At 34.3% G+C, this 21,726-nt stretch overlaps 1 protein-coding gene across 7 annotated transcripts in view; it reads right to left on the bottom strand.

The window, feature by feature from the left end:
• The window catches only part of CSMD1 (CUB and Sushi multiple domains 1), a 1,150,295-nt gene that overhangs the window by 213,759 nt on the left and 914,810 nt on the right, over positions 1-21,726 (bottom strand). For all 7 annotated transcript variants that reach the window (XM_048078081.2, XM_048078083.2, XM_048078082.2 and 4 more), the window contains 3 exons: positions 6,212-6,403; positions 3,698-3,824; positions 1,306-1,508 (listed from right to left, as the gene is read on the bottom strand). In XM_048078081.2, coding sequence (XP_047934038.1) covers positions 1,306-1,508; positions 3,698-3,824; positions 6,212-6,403 — 522 coding nt within the window. The remainder of the gene's footprint in view (positions 1-1,305; positions 1,509-3,697; positions 3,825-6,211; positions 6,404-21,726) is intronic.

The raw sequence follows: 21,726 nt of genomic DNA, 5'->3' as shown, positions 1-21,726 counted from the left end.
GTCAAAGAATACATACTAACTTGTTGGCAAATCTAACAGCTTAAATATTTTCCTCCTTTCAAAATTTATGCATAAAATTATAGATATTTTTGATGTAATGTGTTTGCTAACTCTAACAGAGTAAAAAAAAAACAAAAAAAAAAACCTTTATTTCCATAAATGTATAATTTAACTTTTTCAAACAACATGGAAAGCAGCATATTGTGTAGCACACAGGTCAGAAATTTTAGAAACATTTATTCTCCTCTTTTCATTTAACTCATTTTGTATACTTTTAACTATGTATCTTAGGGTGAAACTGTCTATGGTTTGGGACACAACGTTTAGAAAAAATAAAGTAAACAGGGAAGTTTCAAATGCATTATTAAGAGTCTAGTAAACTCTGGAAGCAAATTTTCTTATGCAGAAATAATGACTGAAAGCTTATTAGTGCCGTTTACTTCTGAATGACATCACTTACAGAGAAGGTTTTAAATAATACTCCTGCTCTCCTACGTTGTATTAATTCATACTTTTTGTATGTTCATGAGCAGATATACCTTACATACTTTAGAGCTAGACATATAAGGATTCAATGACTGAGTCAAAGACAACGGTACAATGGCACAACAATACAATGGTACGATGGTCTCCTTGCAGTCCTACCCTCAGTGTTTAACACTTCAGTCACAGGATCATGTGACTGAGCACACATACTCAGTTTTACAATATTGATCTTATTATACTGTATACATGGGGACTATTACTTTAGCCCTGAATATGTGTGTGATTAGTTCCATATAAATTTTTTTTTATATACATTTCAGTATATTTATATATATATTATTATTCAGTGTAATTGTTCACATAAACAGCGGTTAAGGTCATAAAATGATGCATTAGGTGGTGTGAGTGAAAAAAGAAAAATAAACAGAAAATATGAACACTAAATAATGTAAGATGTTATTAGGTAGCACTGGTGGGAACACTTAAAGGCCCTGAAGGAAACTCACGCATATACAAACCCATTTTGACTTGTTAGACAACGTTGATTAGATAATACTGGACATGGTTTTGCTATACATAACAAGGAATAAGAAAACATACTGACACAAAGCAATTCACCAAATTCCAAACAATTCCAAAGCAATTCCAAACAATTCACCCTAGCTGTAGCTATCTGCATAAGTATATAGATTAAAATAACATAATCTTTTGCTAAAGACAGAGGAAGTTGTAAAACGAGAAACAATTCACAAAGATAAGAATAATATATGTAAATATTGCATATAATACTGCATTTGAGATACAAAAATATTTACGTACTTGAAAACTGAATGGAGAAGCCTGATTTGCTGATGAAGAAGTCACTGTCAAACTGTAATGTCAATGAGTTGAAAGTGCTGTGAATATCCTCTGGAAGGGCTGAGCCACTCCATTCTTTAAGCAATATGCTGCTTTCAATGGGCCCATCCCACACCTTCAAGATATCATGAGCAACCTCAGTGTCAAAAACGATAAAATGCAGGCTGCAAAGAAAAAGTAAAAGCCCTGTACATTACTGATTAAACACAATTACATAAAACTCCAAGCAATCATTTCCAAGCTGTTCTTAGTTTTGAAATGCTGTTTCTGTTTCAGGACTCAAGAAGGCTTGGTTGTTGTTCAGGTTGTCCTGAAGCATTACCCATTTGTCCTGTTGAGTTAGCTATCTCATAAGAGAGATACTGTTCTGCCCTATAAATGCTTTAATTACAAAAAACACCACTATGATACAGTACTTGTTCTATAAATTAACCTCTTTTTATCATAGATATTTTAAATGATAAGAGCTATAATTTCATCAAAGATTTCCTTTATTTATTCAATTGAGGATACCGAGAACACAGATTGAACTGAATTATATGCAACTGAAAAAAGCAGTAGCTACTGGACATAGCATAGGAAATTCAGTCAGTATGGCATTTGTTTTTCTTTACAAAAAGTAAAAAATGTATTAATCCATCTTTGGCTTATGCCAACATTCATAAAACATTAAATTACTATATTGGAATACTCCAATTTTTATTTATCTCCAGATGAAATATTAGATTTAGAAAGATGTTCAGGAATGCTATGTTATTAGTCAAAACCTGTACATTGACTTCAAGTTCTGACTGTATATTTTTAACATTGAAGAAATTGAATAGCTAAATATAAAAACTCCTTTTTTACTTTAAATGCTCACGTGTTGATATTTCTTAATTACATTTGTCCACATAAAATAAATAATGAAATAGGTTACTATTTGTTAACTTTTTGCACAAAATAACAAAATAGCTGATCTGCTCAAGTAATACATCTCAGTTATATATCATTAATTATATTAGTATCAAGAATCTTTTATTAATGACAGCAATTAAAATTATATTGATTAGATTTTTTTTGTTTTGTTACATTCTTGTTTTAATCACAACTTTCTGTTAGCAATGAACAAATCAGCTTGAATATTAAAAGAATCTGACATTTCAAAGTTTTGAATGTGTGCTACTACAGGAAAACTGAGCTGAAAGAATCTTTAAATATTCATATTCCTTCCACTTTGAGTGATTCAGCTACATGTCAACTGCAGAGTATGACAATCTTTCTTGTCAATATAAACTGATGAGGAAAAACTGTTTTCAAAGTTCTTGTATTACCTCTTTCCTTTTGCCTGAGTTCTTGAGTCTTTCCATAGTTTTCCATAAATTATTACAGAAATAAAAATGTAGATTCTTGGCATGTCTCTGCAGTTCTTAGCATGTACTTTTATTGTGTTCATTAGTCATCATTTGTGCTTCCCTTTAGTAATTTTCTTATTTCTTCTTTTTTCTGTTATGCTGCCTAGTCCATGTGGAGAAATCTACCAGTCCTTATGTATTAAGCATTCTCTCAGTCCTGTGCAAATTTCTTTTTAAAGCCTCGTTATTTCTCTTAAATTTGATTATTCTCAAGTCTTCTGAGATGTTGATGGTCTTACCTCAACTGATTATGAGGAAAATATGATACTTGTATACTTCAAAATGTTATAAATTTTAATAACAATATGATAGAAGAGAGCAGGAATAAAAGATGAAAACCTGTCAGAGTTGTATACAAAGGGCTTATCTTCTCTTATGCTGCTGTTCTTGTCAAATCCTCATCACATCAAAGCATCCATGACAAAGTCTCCTACTAGATAACCAACAATGTCCAAGATGCCTGATGTCCAAGCACTCCTGGCAGAGACTCAGGCACTTTAGGTTTGCTTGAAGTAATTTATTCAAGAAAAAAATTGTTGAATAATTATATTATATTTACAACAAATTGTTACATTGAATGTGACAGTAAGATATAAAAAAAAATGGCATTACAATGACTCAAGGGAAGAATTTTGAAACCACAGCTGACAGCTTGGCATTTTAGCTTGTTTACAGTTAGAAAAAGCCATAGCAGTGCAACACAGATGATTTATAGGCTATACTATCTATCGGAATTCACAGTTAAGAATTAGATGCCTAGATGTCCCCTGTACAATTTAGTTACTCAGGTTCCCTAGAGGAGTGGTACTCATAAATGCCAGCATGACAAGCATCAACTTTATTACTATAAGGAGGAGTTAGTAAACAAAAAATTTGTAGAAGAGTGTGAGTATATAAGGCATAGAATATAATTTACAAAATACTAAAGTCAACAATAAATACTGAAATTAAACATGTACCTTATTGTCTTTCCTGGATCTGCCTCAATAATCCAAGTGCAATGAAGATTATTGTCATACGGTGCTGGGTAACCTGGGGACAAAATGCGTCCTGATGTGGCAGCATGAATTCGTCCACCACACTCAGCTACAAAATAAATAAGGATTGCGTTTATTACTTTTAAGTAGACCATAATACTTGCACTACTTGCACTTCCTTTTTTTTTTTTTTTTTTTTTTTTCTGTTTCATATCTCTACATCTTCTAACAAGGTAACAGGTAACATAATATCTCTGAAGTAACCTTATAAACCAGTATATTTGCATACAAACCAGGATACGTATACAAGTTAAAAATGCACATATAATAATCTCTTTCCTGACTTGCTATAAAGTAATAAATCATACTTATGTGATTAAGATTTTTTACAGAAAAGAGTATTTCAATTTGAACTGAGACTACAGAAGCACAATTTTAGCATCAGCAAGACATCAAAGTGTTTGGAGTTCTCAGAAATATCTAATTGAACATGTTTGTTTTTTCTTAAGTAACATTGAATGCTGAAATTCAGAATTTACACACTTTCATTTTGTAATTAAAATCACTTTCTCACTTGTCCTAATATCAAAATGCTTTCAGTTTAATGGTTTAAACTTATTTCTATATATCTTTAATTAAATAATAAAGCAGTTAGGTATTGCCTTGCAATTTCCTTAGGTATTAAAAAATTGAAATGCCATATGCCCATAGGTGAGACAGTAGTCAGAAAGCTATAATTTGAAAGTATGAACTGTCTGGTTTTAACCATTTCTACTATCACTACTGTCTTAACTTTTTGGAGAGACCTATTGCATCGCAAAGAATCCAGAATCAAATGATGCTTACTTTGCTTGTTTAGAGCATCATGCCATTATCTGGCCAGTATGAAGTAGTGCCCTAATGTAAGTGGAACTCTGTGTAACAGTCAAGTACCACTGAATCAAAAAGAATCAGTAACTCCACAGTTAAATAACGTCCCTGAAGTCCTACCTCAGCTACCCTAACAGCTTTGCTTCACAAGTAATGGCACTAAAAAAATACTACCGGGGGAAACTGTTCAGGCACAGCTGTCTATCACAGTGTAAGACACAGATGATGGAACAAACATGGCAGTGGAACCAAATAATTTATTAGCAACAACTCCTAACAAAATACATGCAACTGAGTTATTGCTGACAACCAAATTGTTACACAGATGGAAAATAACTGCAGAGGAAACAAGGTGAGTGATTTACTTAGCTATCCTGCTGTTTTGGTCACTCAGATCACTACATATTATTTGTGAAACCACAGCGGAAAGCTATTTCTTCAAATATCTGTTGTCTAAGTTTTCAGGTAATTTCAATTATATGAATTGCAATAATCACCATGACAGATAACTGCATATAAATTATTGATACGCTATTGTATTTACCGAAGAACTCAGAATAACTCAGTGAAACCAAACTTATTTAAACTCAAACTAATTGACATATTTGCTTTAAAATTCTAAGACTTTTTCAGAAACAGAATACATGTTGTGAACTTCAGGGGGATATGTTATGTTCACTGGAGAAAAAAGTAAAGTTTCAAACATGATTCTGACAAAAAAAAAATCCAAAAAGGTAGTTTTCAATATGCAGAAATGGGCATACTGTAAAATCACCATCTTAAAGAATATACTATATAAAATAAATAATTATAACTAATAGAATTGAACTATCAATCAAAAAAGACCCATAATCGTCTAAAGATGGAATTCCAGGAATTCATTTTGTTTCTTTGCTATGGCTTACAAAATGAAAATGAATGCCGATCAATATAGCAATGTATCATTGAAGATTACTAGGTGTAGAATATGCTGAATATGTGCATTTATGGGCTTCATCTTTTTTGTAAATGAGATTGCAATGATTGTAAAGACAATGATGAATGTAAAAGTCACTGAAGACAACAGTAAATATCAAATGTTGATCCAAGATTCAGCAAGCAAAAAAGAATAGATCTGTACAATCAGGAAGATATTAAGAAAGTGTGTGTCTAGGTAAGAAAGTGATCTTTGAAAGTTCATGACAACTTAAGAAAAAGTATGAAAAGGAAGCCAGTCAAATCAGAGAAGGAAGAGAGAACAGATAGCATGGTATAAAACTGCAAAAAGAAAAGATCACATATCTAAAGCTTATTAAGTAAATAAAGAGAATGAAATAATCCGCAGAAGCCTAGCTGAATTTTTGGGAATCTTCATGATAAGTTTTCCTTTGTGCAGAACAGCAGGGAAAAAAAATGTAACAATTCAATGCAGTTAACAGACTGGTTTAGAAAGATGCACTCTTAGAAGACTTTCAGAAAGAATTCAGAGAAAATGGTCACCATTTGAGAGCCAGAGAAGTTATACTTGGATGGTCACAGTAAATGGTTTCTTATATACAGCATATACCATTATCATATAAAGTACAGAAATATTTTTTTTTTCCTGAAACTACAGCAGAAATCTTCCACTATCACAATCCATATTACCTATGCAAGCAGGCAAAGGTTTGTCCCAGACTCTCCGATCTCCACTTAAGCAGGTCATAAGACCACTTCCATGCATTGTATAGCCAGGATTACAGCTATATAAAATGACAGTGTCTATGAAATGTCCTTCATCTCGGATCTTGTAACCATAATTTGGTATGCCAGGATCTTCACACTTCACTAGGTCAAAACCTGAAAACAGAAGTGGGAAGGGAAAAGAAGAAATAAAGACACATAGATATCAAATATAAAACAAAGTATAATGCCAGTGACCTTCTTTCTTGTCTTGATGCAAATAATGTTCTCCTGATTCACTTAGATTAGATGTATCCACAGTGACCAAAGATAAATCATATACAAACTGGGGAAATCAGAAAATTGAAACACCAAGAACTAATTATTGATATGATATTGATTGCAGCATTATTTTATTGAAGAAACAGTATTATTCACACTGTCACACTAACAGATTAGTGAGAAATTAATTACTTATATCACTTTATTCTTGAAATTTTATTTATTTATTTATTATTCAGAGGAAAGGAAGCAGTATTGACCCTGTATTTGGTACTGAGTAGAAGATTCTCCTCCTTATCTAATCTCCATACCAAATCCATCACACCATAGTGGAAATTCAGGAAGCAAAAACAAAGGGTGTTTCATCCACTCTAGTGTCCTAGTCCACGGCTTCCGCTTCTCCTCTGCTGAAAACGAATAAATAATATTATACTCATTTTTGACTAGCATTCCCCTTATTGGGCCGTTAACACGTGAAAGAGATAAACAGTTTCCTTTATGCTCCCTGGCATAAGCAGTTCTACTCTGAGCAGGTACAATTGTTTCCCTATTTTACCCTTTCTTATCTGTGTTTTCTCCATACAGCAGTGCTAACTTGTAAAGGCAAAGCTCTCCTTTTGCCTTGAGGTCCAGTTCTGGGAGCTTTATAAAAAGTGGTTCCAAATTCATCTTTCTCAACTGCTGCCAGATTTTAGGATTCTTCCTTTATTATTGTCATGTGCCCAGCCCAAGTAATTCCAACTCTACAAATGTTTTCTCTTTTGCAGTCCTTATTTTACCGAACAGCTGCTGTCATACTTCATTATGGACTTCTAAATCAGGCTGCTGGTGTTCCTTTTAGTTTCCTGTTTGCAGCTCATTTTCTACATTAGGTCTTTCACTAATTAGGAGACAATCAGATGTCTTTATGGTAAATAACTTATTGATAGATAATCTTTCATAATTTAAAAAATGCACAAAATAGAGTTGGTATCCTATTTTTCTCATTGTCTTTTTCCTGAAAATGAAAAGATCAGCCTCAGCTGGAAAAATGGCAAGGAGTCTAATACCTTGCTCTTCCTCCTGTACGGATACTAAAGCTGTATAACAACTGAGTCCTCTGAAAACAAACATTGCCTGTTTTCTTGTCTACATTTCTGTTCAATATGCATTACCTTAACTAAATACACGATACCAAACTATTTAGCATCATTTGTAGCTTTGTGGAATTTGTGCAATTCTCCACTCCCTGTAAATCTCACAGATAAATTATCGAAATTTGTATTGAAATTCCTGTGTAGGAAAGGGGAAAAATATCACTGAAATGATGACTTTGTTCATGATGCAGTGAGAAGGCTGCCTCTCCTCTCCTCTCCTCAGTATAATTTGTCTGAATTACAGAATTTCCTATCAAAATAAAAGAATCCTACATGCCTACTTTACTCTTTCCATCTTGTAGGATTTGGGTTTTGATGCCAGCCTTTATAAATAAAGGTGAGTCTATAACTTTCCGGGGACTCCTAGAAAATACTGGGATATAATACTCTTTTATTTTATTTTTTTCAAAGTACCTTACTGCTTTTCTATTCCTAAACTGGACAGAAAGATTAGGGTGATTTACTTGTTAGAACTCAAGCTGCTAAAGATCAGAGGACTAAATCTGAACTACTTAGCTTAGGCTATTTTCATAGTACAGAAATAAGAATCTCAAAACACCAACTCTTATTTAGATAGTTGTCTAAGATCACTCAGTACAATCAGCTTCTGGAAAAAAAACAACAACAACAAAAAAACTATTTTCAGCCTTCACTGTAAAGTGAGCCTAGGTTGTTCATACAGTAGGCTATCTCAGAATTTTAATTATCTAGAGAAAAGGGATCCCACCCAAAATGAAAGCTGTTCCATCACATAAACGCTGTATTTGTATCTGCTCCCATATGTTAAGAAATGTCAAGCACCAAGAAAAATTAGCATGCTCTGACCACAACCATGCACTGTTAATTACCTTTCAAAATGGCATGGCTATCAACAAGCATGACAGCTCCTGAGAGCTGTCTTTAGCTCACACTGTCTGCTACCTTGTGCTTGAGATTTTCTGGGAGAGTGCTAGATCCAAGCTAACAGCACACTAGGATTTATCCTAATATTTCATAAGTCTAGACAATCACTTTCCTCATGCACACTCATGCCCTGACAATATTTAGTTTACTTGCAGAGGTGTAGCCTATGTGTCAGAAAGAGTATGCATAATCACAGGTTGTTTTAATAAAAGGAAAATTACATCTTATAAGTACAAAGGGATTATAGAGATTTAGCATTATTCCCTTGCTAAAAGATTGTCTCTGTGTGAAAATTTGTACATGCCTGTAATTTCACTTTGCTGCCAAAAAAAAGAAATAAGCAAACATACTCAGTTTACAGACAAAAGAGGTGGCATTCATTTTAACTAGCTCTCAACACTGATTATATAAAGTCTTATCTAAACCAGTTGTCTTTTAGATTTAATAGTCACTTATAGGGTATGATTAATCCCATCCTAAAGTAAATGCCTAAAATAGATTGGATGAACTGTGCAATTCTAGAAAGCTCTATTTCTCTTCATTCACTATAAAAAGAGCCAAGGTGATTAGGTCATTCAGATGAACTGAACTTCATAAGAAATAGCTATATTTCATCATTTGATTAAACATACAAAGACATTCATTTAAAATAACGGAACATGTAAGTGGTTTGACAGATAATGTGATGATATTTTAATGCCGATTTGACAGCATGAGCTAATGTAACATTATTTCTCTGCCACTGATTTTAGATCCTTTCCCATCCTTTAATAGCTATGACATTTGGTTATCAGATTCTGATAACAGAAGATTCTGATTGACAGAAGAAGATTCCCTGATCAAAAAATCTACTTGTGTGTGGTGAAATAACTTTTCTGTATGAATGATATATAGTGAGAAAGCCACACAAGCGACTGATTCGTCTCTACTTTCTACCACAAAGAATAAATGGTTGTTAGGGAGAGGTAGTAAATAAGTTAGGGAGAGGTACTGGTAAAAGACCAGTAAACACATTTGGGCGAAATGAAAAAACTGCTGGACAAACAAGTCCTTCTGGTCTGCTACATAGCCATCCTCACTACTGAAGAAGTAGTCAAAGCTGGGATAAACTTATTCTGACTTCCTATCATTTTATGCATTCCATTTAGCATTCATTTTTGTAAAAATGTGTAAATATAAATGAAGTGATGCCAGATTTCTTCTTCTCCTTTTTGCAGTGCTGCTTCTGTAGGATGATGATTTTATAAAGAGCACTAGATCTCCTCATTCATCAGAAAAAGGGCTTCCTGTGAAGTGTGCCTTTCTCTTTTGCAATAATGATCCCTGAAGACTGCTGAAAAAACTCAGTATTGCTAAGAGTTAAAGAAAATCCTGCCCCAAGTTTCAGTTTGACAGAAGACTGCCTGCCATCACTTTCTCTGTTCTTGCTTTGGAATTGGACTAAGTAGCAAGAAAGATCTGTTTTTCATTTAGCTTATTAATAGTTCACATTATTGCAACACTCAATTGTACCTCTATCTATTCAATTATCATAGAAATTTTCAACTTACTTTGCTTTGTAGATTGCTACAAGTTTTCCAAAGTGAGTTACAGTACTGTAAAAATTATTCCTATTGAAAATAAGCAAGCTTCTCTCCATTACATCGTCAGACTCTGTTGTAGGAAGTCCATGAGTCCCCATGGATTGCAGGTTGACATTCACCTTACTTCTATGTTAGAGGACTATAACTGAATTAATATAATCTGATACAATGATATGAAATTAATCATGAAATGACCTTGATATTACTTATTTACATTGAAAAACAAAACAAAAAACTAAACTTCTGTTCTAAAACAGTATTATTTTGAAGATAGAAATTCAAAATATAAATAGAGGCTTGACATTTAAGAAAATAAAACCTGTTTGTTTTTGTTTATTTTAAGCCTAAAATCCTTGACCTGTAAAAATGAGTTACTAGCCTTTGGCATTAACTTGACTAACTTGGTACTGAAATTACTTCTATAATATTAAATATGTATTATGCCTGTATCATACTATTCTTATGTATATAACATAGCACACACTTGTTAAAATATATTGATTTGCATTACAGAAGTTTGTGTATGTTTGTGTAGGTTTATAACTATATACAAAAAATAAAGTTGTAGGTTTATAACTATATACAAAAAATAAAGTATCATATGCCTAGAACTTATATAATGTAAAATTAAACTAATAGTGCAATAGTGGGAGACTAAACTAGATAATTATGTCCTGACTCTTCCTCTTTCACCTCAGACTGGTCTAGATTAATCAGATCAAAAATTAATGAAAATCTAGTAGATTTGCACATTTACATTTTCAATGTGAATATCATAAATGTAGATGAAGTCTCTCTAAATCTAGCACACTTTTAGAGATCTTCTTAAAGCATCGTGCTCCAAAAGTGTAAAGACTTTTTCATGGATCAACAGCACAAGTCAAAGGTGAATCGTGCTTCTTTAACAGCCTCTTACTCTACAAATACCTGCTGAAACTTTATTTCATAGAATCATTGAATGGTTTGGGTTGGAAGGAGCCTTAAAGACCACCCAATTCCAACCCTCCTGCCATGAGCAGGGACACCTCCCACCAGACCAGGTTGCTCAAAGCCCCATCCAGCCTGGCCTTGAACACCTCCAGGGATGGGGCATCCACAGCTTCTCTGGGCAACCTGTTCCAGTGCCTCACCATCCTCTGAGTGAAGAATTTCTTCCTAACGTTTAATCTAAATCTCCCTTCTTTTAGTTTAAAACCATTCTCCCTTGCCCTATCATTATCTGTCTGAGCAAAATGTCACTCTCCATCTTTTTTAAAAGCCCCTGTTAAGCACTGAAAGTCAGCAATGAGGTTTTCCAGAGCCTTTTCTTCTCTAGGCTGAACATCCCCAGCTCTCAGCCTTTCCTTATACAAGAGGTGCTCCAGCCCTCTGATTAGCTTCATTGCCCTCCTCTGGACCCACTCTAACAGCTCCACATCCTTCATGTGCTGGGGGCCCCAGACCTGGACACAGCACTCCAGGTGGGGCCTCACAAGAGCAGAGCAGAGGGGGACAATCACCTCCCTTGCCTTGCTGGCCACTCCTCTGTTGGGGCAGCCCAGGATGCAGTTGGCCTTCTGGGCTGCAAGTGCACACTGTTGGGTCATGTTGAGCTTTTGGCTGGCTCATGTCAGCAGTATTTCTATATCTCTAAATGATAGAATACCTATACAAGTTATACATATGCAAAAACAGCTTAGCAAAGACACTGTGTCTGTCTACACAGCAGTACACATAGGAATTTCTCAACTTGTACATGTTTCTTGGGGCATGAAGTTCCTTACAGAAATGTATTGCTTTTTAAAATCTTATTTTGAGACTGTGAGAGCATTTTTATCAATAAAGGAGTTAAAATTTTCTTTCAGTCTATTTTCTACTCAAATCCAATCAAATACTTGTTTAGGAGTAAAGTGTTATTTTATAAGCTGATTGTAGAGAACATAACCACTCACTGTCCTTGGTATCAGAATTCAATTTCCTATTTCATACACACCCAATAGAGAAAAAAAAATCAACATGCAAATAAAAATATCTAACTGGAAGCAAAAACATAAGACCTAAAATGTAAATATCCTTGGGACACTAAACACTCCAGTACTTGCTGTTTTATTTATATTATTCAGATATTCATAACAGAATTTACCTTGGAAAATAAATATTGACTTTAATGCCTTCTAGTTATTGCTAATTCAGGAAAAGTCCAGTGGTACTCTGATTTTTTAGGGTTGATTTCACAATATTACACCTAGAAAAAAATACTGGGTACATTCACTATGACAAAATGAAGAGTATAATTGCTTTATGTATCGGAATAATAAGTTATTCCCTGTAAGGTTAAGCAGCATAACAATTGCTGGCTTTCATACCAAATTTTCAAAATGCCACTTCAAATACTGTAGAAAAAAATGTAAGGATGGCAGTTTATAACTTGTGGCCAAGAGTTCACTACACTTTTCCACTACCAATTCTTTGCAATAATTCTATACAAATGTAGTCCATATGTTTTCAGGCAAGTTGCCTTTCCAATTCTTCTCATCCAATTTCTTCCCCTTTCCAACAGGTACAAAACTGATGCTCTTGTACATGACCTGGTGTCGTTTGTCATATTGTTCTGAAATCTGATGAAATGTGGCAAACAGACCTTCACTGTTAAAGTAGATGCTGCAAACGTTTGCAGAAGGAAATATGGTCATAAGTTCCCTAGACTCACAGCGTTCAGGTTTACTTGACATTGAAACAAGCCAGTTGACAGAGAAATTCTGCCAATAATCTTAGTCTTGAGTAGGCTTATTGGATTGGCAGATTGCTGCCAATTATCTTATTCCTGAGGTTCATTATACAATTATGAGAGAAATGAATGGATATAAAATACCTAAATTAAAACCAAAACAGCCAGAATACATCTAAATGATTGGTTATCACCTCCTGACACTGTTTATCCAACATGATATGTTCTGTCATACTTGATATCGGTAATCAGGAATGTAGAAATACCCGTTGTCAGGGTAAAAATTATTGACGTGTCTGTAATATATGTAGACTATTAATTATAAGTTCTTTCAATTCCATTTCATTATGATGGGTACTGTGGTTCTATCTACATTAGTGAGCAGTGCAGTACAGTACTCCTCCTCCTCTGCTTCAATCACTTGTTCAGACTCAGTACAGTTATTTTCACCTTTACACCCATTCTTTTACTCCCTATCTCTACCAATAAAACTAGTTGCTATTAGTTTGAAAACATACCAGTGACTTCCTTGTGTAAACCAATAGCTAAATATTTTTCAGAAAAAAATATTTTTAACTTAAAAAAGGTTAAACTTTTAATTTTTAAAGAACAAAACAAACATTAAACTATTTGGTGTTAAATATTAATTAGGGATTATACTGAAATCATTACATTCATCCGATTTGATCTAAACACAGTGCACAAAAATAAGATAAGCCCCTACAACTAATAATTTATTTTACCGGCCAATACTTTGAAGAGATTCAAGAATCTCTACTCCTGATCATTTAAATGAATGCCACAATAATAGACAGCGGCAAGACAGTTAATACATTTTCAAAAAGCAATACACAGATGAAATCTACATCTATATAAAAATTTTGTATTACTGCCTTGAAAATACACCAATCTTGTATTAGAAAGTATACAATAAATCATTTAACACAAAACAATGAAAATAAATGAAAGTTTAAAGATATGAAGGGCAAGATGGGGTGTAAAAATTGAAGACTGAAATACATTTTGAAATACATGAGTACATTTTGACAATTAAAAATAGCAACAAGAACTAAAACATAGCACGATAAGAAAACTAATGTTGAAAAAATGAATAAATTAGGACAGGTCCTGAAAACATGATATATAGCATATCGATATAGCATATAGTATTAACATTGTGAATGTTCTCACATTATATGGGTAAATTTATGCTAATATTAATATTACTGTTTGTTTTAGAAGGCAAAATACTATTAAAGCAGCAATGCCATGAATCTCCATAAAACCTTACCACAAGAGAAGCCATGAGGGGCTAATTTGTCTGAATGCAAAGAAGTTTTTGTAGATGCTATATTAAGCACTACAGGACTAAAAGCACAACACATCCGACTCCAAATACTGTCTAATCATCTCTCATAGTACTCACTGTGTATGGACTATTACTCATTATGTATATATATTACTATAAATGTATGGACTGGGTGGGCCCTAATCAGCAAAAACGTAATGCTGTCTTTTCATTTCAACTGGCTAAGACAGAGATCATGAATTATGTATAATGTATCTGCAGTTTGTCAAAGAGATGTGGTAAAATATTTGGGGATGACTCAAAAAAAAAAAAGGGCAAAATCACATATGTAAATCCTAAATACATGGGAATGTATTATTACATACATGGAAATAGTAATGTAGTTATAACAGATGTTTTAATATTAAGAAAGTACGATAATGTGAAAACATTGGAAAGATCAAGAACTCTGTTAGTGTTATCTAAATCTCAAGTAATTTAAGCTCATAAACACAATCTATGTTTTACACAGAATCATTTTTGAACTACCAAAGAGTAATTAAAAGTATGAAATGGTACTTCAGTTAATGTTCAGAGTCCATAATGCCTTTCTAAACGCCTGTAAATGTCAGCAAATACTCATTCAGCAGTTGTTGCATCTTAAACATCCATAACATAATAGATTTAATTAAATCAATGCAACTTCAAAATGAGAGTTTCTGGCATTCTCATTCTGGCTTGGAACCATTTATGTGTTATTGAAACCTACAGTTGTAGAGAAAAAAAAATCTATATTATGTACGGGAAAATGTGCCAATTATAGAATCTCTACCTAACTAGAATGATAGAAAAGTCTATAGAAATAAAAGTGTTTGGATAATGTGACTATAATGACATATCAGACACTTGCACAAACTTTCAAAGAGCCTAGGAAGACAACCGAGTATGGACTAGGACAAAAGTAGATCCACTTCTTTCTGTTGGATATGTAACGATTTTGTAAGGCGGGCTGAAAAACGTTACTGTCTTTGTGACTGAATACTTTACATTCGAACACAGATCGTCTGAGGGAGACGAGAAGAACTATGTTTTTCAAGTACACTGATCTAACTCTATACACTTGTACGGCAGACTGAGTTCACAACAACTCTAACTTCAAGTGCCTGTAGAGAGATCTTCAGGAACGCTTCATGTCTAAGCCACATTTATAATCAGTGGGGAAATGGCTGATACAGTCAGTACTTTAAAATATTCTGTAGGTTACTTGTAGGAAGAGCACTGGTCTGAGATTTGGCCAGGGGGTAGAAAGGAAAAGAGAAATAACATGAACACAGACATTTTTTCTTGTGTTATTTAGTGTAAGGTACTTTGGTTTGTCACCCATGAAACCCTTCAGGCATTACAAATGCATTCCTTTCCTCATAGCCTTTTCTAGACTATTCATTCTTAAATGAAGTCACTGTGAACATAAAGGACAGATTGAAACATACAAGAAGATTTGTACAAGCTTATAAAAAACAGTATGACAGACAGGACTGAAAGTTGAAGACTCCCATCATCTGCAGCTGTGTTCATTCTTTCACACATTGACGGGGGGACAACGTGAACTTCATATAGGCTCGTGGTATTGATGCCCAACACTTCTGAAAATAAAGGTTTTAATGTACTGTGGCGAACACCTTAGATAATGAGAAACACATAAATACTGTCTACCTGTGATCACTGTCTTAACCAACTTTCCCCACCTAGGAAGTTTACAGAAGTGGAAGGAATAACAATAAATAGGATTATAGCATTCATCTTCCTTAATTACCTGTCTTCTGCATAGTCTTATTCTCTCTGCTTTCTATATGCATCCCTAATTCTGCTCATATATCATATACACATAGTTTTGGCAGGGTAATTTTGATACTATGCATAAACTTTTAAAGAATAATCTTAATTTTATTTTTAAATAACTTTCTTACACTTTTAGTTAATTAGAATGATTATTTTAATTAATGAAAAATTTGTTCACTATTTATTGCTGATCTTCAGCTGTAAAAAAAATAACTAGATTGTAGGGCAATAAGCTTAATCTGTTGAAATGTAAACAATTCTTTCACATAATGAAGAGAAGGGAGAAAACATTCATATTCCTATGTCTGAGCTGTTAAAATCCTTACAAGTAAATTCTGGTTAATATTTTTTTTTTTTTTTTTTTGCCTGTTCAGCCTGGAGAAGAGGAGGCTGAGGGGGGACCTCATCGCAGTCTACAACTTCCTCACAAGGGGGAGCGGAGAGGCAGGCACTGACCTATTCTCAGTAATCACCAGTGATAGGACCCGCGGGAACGGTGTTAAGCTGAGGCAGGGGAGGTTTAGGCTGGATGTCAGGAAGAGGGTCTTCACCGAGAGGGTGGATGCACACTGGAACAGGCTCCCCAGTGAAGTGGTCACTGCACCAAGCCTGTTTGAATTTAAGAAGCGATTGGACTGTGCACTTATTCACATGGTCTGAACTTTTGGGCAGACCTGTGCGGTGCCAGGAGTTGGACTTGATGATCCTTATGGGTCCCTTCCAACTCAGGATATTCTATGATTCTGTGATTTTTTTTTCTTATATTTTTTTTTCCTGAAGCTGATTTTTTTCCTTATGTTTTTTATAAACCATTCAATTTCAAAATAAAATAAATGGATAGAATTAACACATATCAGTGTTGCTTCTGTCTAACAGTATGAGAAGTATGAAACAGAACGATATGTTTACAGTTGTGTTGCTTAGATTTTCTAATTAGAATGAACAATGAGGCACCAAAAAGATCCTACAACTTTACATTTGAATTGCAGCACGAAGAGGTTGCAAGAAAGGTAATCATCCTAAATTCAGATCAACTACCTGACTTAAGGAACTGCTTATCAATAACACAATTGTCTGGATAATAATGGCAGGGGTTACCCTTTTGTCATATTCATTAACTGCAGCTTATCTTTCCCAAATGAGAGAGGGCTGAACCCAGAATTCTAAACTGAAAATAAACATTTTTCATCTAACATGAGGCCAAAGTAGGCAGGGAGGTAGCAGGAAAGAAGCAGATAATGGCATTTCTGTTCAAGTGTCCTAAGCTTTCAGACAGGAACTTTTGCTGGTTGGAAAATTCCTACAATTATAGCAGTGGTAAAATATATATATATATGTATGACAGGAATACTACTTTCTATTCATGTGAAACCTGGAAAAGAGCCTCCAACAGAAAATGATTTCTAGGGTAAGTCCTATGTGATGCTGAAGGGCATTCAACACTACAAGCCAACAGTCCTTCTGTTAAAAGCAGAGGAAAAGTGAAAACTTTTGGAACAAATCCCAGCTAAAAAACAGTAAATCCAAGTGCACATAAATGTAATGGCGAAGTCTACGTATAATGGCTTCATAGAAATAGATTAGAAAAAAAAATGAGAGAAAAAGTTCAGTTTGAGGGTTTAAAAAAGGTAAAAAACTTCTGTCCTTCAAGACACTTCACTGAAGAATTCATTGAAAATGTATGTTCCCATTAAGCTCTCAGAAATAATGCTTGAAATATGATCACCTTTGTAATATTAAAGTAATATAATTTTTAGGACAGCACTTCTGGGATTGTGAATTTAGTTGAAACCTGCTTGCAAATTTCAATCACATGCTAAAGCTAGGATGCATACAACAGCAGACCAAAACCAAATATTCCTTAGAAGCCTATCTGAATTAACATTACTGAAAATCTTAATTTCATATCCTAAAGATACGATTTGAATATAAATGTAAAACAACACATGCATATGGACTTCTATGGTGATCTCTGCTGAACCATCTCATTTTTTTTTCACCTTCAAAGCACAACAAGATTTTAAAAAGCAGCTCTTTTATTGATAATAGATGTGAATTACAGCAGGAAAACCTAGTGGTTTTAGATCAGATGAGAATCTGGCCCATACAAAGAAAAGTGAAGAGTCCTTCGATGGGTTACAACTGGCACTTATCAAAACCAACCAAAACAACCTTTATCAAATTGTATTTTTTACATGTTCTAATACACCTCACACCAAATCTTCTTCCCTTAATTGAAAACGAGAAACAGTTAATAACCTTCTTCTTTCTAATTCTATGTACAGACGGGTAATACAGTGATTTAATGATGATAACACAATTGTTGGGTACGAAATAAAATGTTTTTCTTTTGAGATGTTCAGAAAGCTTTTTTTTATTATTTTAATAGGTTATTCATGCTGTGTATGTATATTTACAATATACTTATTTTAATTCAAAATTGGCTTTCACATCAAGTTTTTTGGAGAACCCATTTTAATAATCATGGACTATTCTGCCTGTACTCCTATCACATCATCAGTCCTGTTCTACTTGTTGTTATGTCTCCTGTTCCCAGTTGCTTTCCAACCTTCTTCTTACCAACAGTCACAGTTTATCACTTCATAAGCTTCCCATGTTTCTTGGGCAGCTTGTCATGTTCTCCTTCTTTCCTTCAAGGGAAGGCAAGGCAAGGCAAGGCATGCCAAGGAAAGCAAGGCAAGGAAAGCAAGTAAAGGGAAACACCTCCAGCAGACCACTGCTGCCCAGCAATGGCTACTTTGGAAAAACTGTCCCCCAGTGTTATTGCTAAGCATGACACTACATGATATGGAGTACCTCTGTGCTCAATTCATGCCACCTGCCCTGGCTGTGTCTACTCCCAGTATCTTGCCCACCCCAGCCTACTCGCTGAGAAGGTTTTGATGGTGTGCAAGCATTGTTCAACAACAGCCAAAACAATCGTGTTATTAGCACTGTTCTAGCCAAAAATCTACCACACAGCAGCACCATGTGGGCTACTACAAAAAAAAAAAAATAAATTTAACTCCAGCCCAGTCAAACCCGGTACAGATGGACAAACTATTAATCTCCAACCCAGTCCAGGACTGTTAATTGAAGTCCACAAGTGCTAATTAAAGAAAAATATTTTGGAACAAAGAAAACAGAAACAAAACAAAAGTAAGTAAAGTCAATAATGCTTTGAAATTCACCACAATAGAAAATCCTAGAAAAGAATTCTGGACTGAAAATCTTGAATGATTACTTCATAATTTTACTGTATGCTTTAAAACTGAATGAATGCAAATTTGTGCTCATCTTATGAAACCTTTGGATTTTCATGGAGTATAATTTTTTAAAAATGTCCCTTTATTATGTTCATCTGAATAGATATATTATTCAGTGCACAGGAAAAACGTAGCTTTGAGAATGTGGCTGGTTTATGTCAGTATTGAACAAACTGGAAGCAAAAGGCAGGCGCCCTTCAGGAAAAAATAATAAATAAGTAAATAATGACAATATAAGCATTTGTGTTATTAAAGAGGCTATCATAGTTCGATTACATGAGTAAATTAAAGTTTAAATTGAACCTTTCTTTTAGAATTTATCTTTTTTCTTTTTTCTCTTGATTATGAAACTTTAACTTTCTTTTCAAATAGTTTTTTCTATGCATGCAATACAGCTTACAATAATTTGGGGTTAGTCACGTAACCGTGATGCTCGAAATTGCTTGTGAAATATATGTACAGGCTGAGATTTGTTCATTTAGTTATTTTTTAGCTTTTGTTTGTTTCATTTAATTTTATCTTATGTTTTTAGTGCAGTGTATGAATTCTTTTTGGAAGAGATCTTATACAACGATTAGTTACTGAAAGGAAACTAAAGAGCTTCTTTTCATTACTGGATTGTTCTGCTCAGCAGACACAATACAGCCTGAGGCAAAGCCACTATATTTCTGAATCTGAGCCTTTTTGCATGCAAGGATAATTGACTGAGTTTGCAGTTTCAGAACACTGTTTTCACTGACAGTCTTTTAACATTTTCAATTACTGTAGAATAGGAAATGAGCTGAATTAAATTTCAGTTCAGGATTCTGTTAAATTAATTTCCAGATTTAAAACATTTATATAAATTTAGATTATGCTAATTCAGATTCACCTTCCATGTTCCAGCTTTCACTGTCCCTTGCAAGATGAAGGAATAGCTAACATTTATAATGCAGAATTTAAACTGAAAATAAGAATGAAGCCTTTAGCAGTAACAGAATTGTATGAATGCCAATCCAGTGCATCATGTGAGACACATATTCCACAATTTCACTTTTCAATCTGAAAAGTCTATCTTCAGACAAATTAAAAGAATACTGTAAAAATGTTAAGGATACACGTTAAATACAAAGGATTATAAATGCAAATAAAACATTAAAAATTCATTGAAAAAAAAGTCTATCCATGCACAGTCCTAAATCTATTTTCCTTTAGGGAAACTACATGCAATCTGATGCAAATCCCATGGAATTGAGCACAGCTTAAGAGCCTGAATTTTGCACACTCTTTTGGCAGATATGACATCCACCCAGAATTCTGTTTTCGGTGAGAGAAATGGTCATGGATTCAAAACTGATGGAAAGTAACATTAAGTTAAGATCTGGGTGTACATAGCATTCACTCCAAATGTTTTTCTCTGAAGACAAATCCCTGTTGAGAATTTTTCCAGCCCTCATGTCCACAGTAGCACTGAATTGCAGGAAAACATCTAATTTCACCTCATAAGAAGGATACAAATCCTCCTGACAAATGCTCAGGAATTAACACAGAACTTCCTTTTTAATCCAAACAAGGGAATGGGGAACAGAAAAGTGAAAGACCTTCAGAAAGTTAAAATCTAACTCCAGAGTATACCACAAATCTCTGAATGGTTGTCAGACTTCACTATAAAGTCTGTAACTAGTTCTGCATGTATCTTATGCACGCAGAAATCTGCTGTGAGGTAGATCATACTGCTGAGTGGCCCAGTGCAGCCAGGCATGTTCCTAAAGATAATATCTGTCAGTATTCCCGGGCCAGATGGACCCTTCCACTGGCTCAGCTCAGTGGACTCCAAGGCTTATTTTGCAGATAAGTGAAGCTTTTGCTTCTATTATATTCTGCACAGGACTGAGGAACCATGAAATCGCCATAGAAAGGTAGATAAGCTGCTCCTTAGAGTAGATGTACGGATAAGAACAGACAGCAACTTCATGTTATCTCATACAGGCAACTGCCAACCCACAGAACTTGGTAAATGCCCTCAGGTCTGTGGAGAGTCCAAATACCACTTCTACATAGTGGTAATGTTACTTACACATCACAGCTCAGGGATACTTTCTGAGGACATGGGTGGATGATATCATGAAAACAAACAACTATCTTCAGGCACCATAAGAAATTAGTTTTGAGAGTTCTAGCCAGTACTGCAAAGACAGAGTCTTTACTTCTCAACACTGTGGGAAAACACATAGAAAAATGTTTTACTGATAAATTGATAGACAGGGATTTGGACAGGAAACAGTCTTTTTACTGCAATCTTTGTTTTGAGATGCAGGGATTGTCTTACATGCTTCACCTATTTGCTAGGAAGTTTGGACATGTAAATAAAACAGCAATGTCTTTAAAAGAAATTGTGAAAGCAATTTTGGTATTTATGTATTTACATCAAGTTGCACCAAATATGACACAAGTGAAATTACTGTATGAGTTATCTTCTCAAGGGTTAAGAGTGATCAATGTGAACTGTAAAACTCC

Source organism: Anser cygnoides, chromosome 3 (genome assembly GCF_040182565.1).
Source record: "Anser cygnoides isolate HZ-2024a breed goose chromosome 3, Taihu_goose_T2T_genome, whole genome shotgun sequence".
Classification (NCBI taxonomy): domain Eukaryota; kingdom Metazoa; phylum Chordata; class Aves; order Anseriformes; family Anatidae; genus Anser; species Anser cygnoides.
Note: the sequence above shows the minus strand (reverse complement) of the source record. Positions and strands in the feature narration are given on the sequence as shown.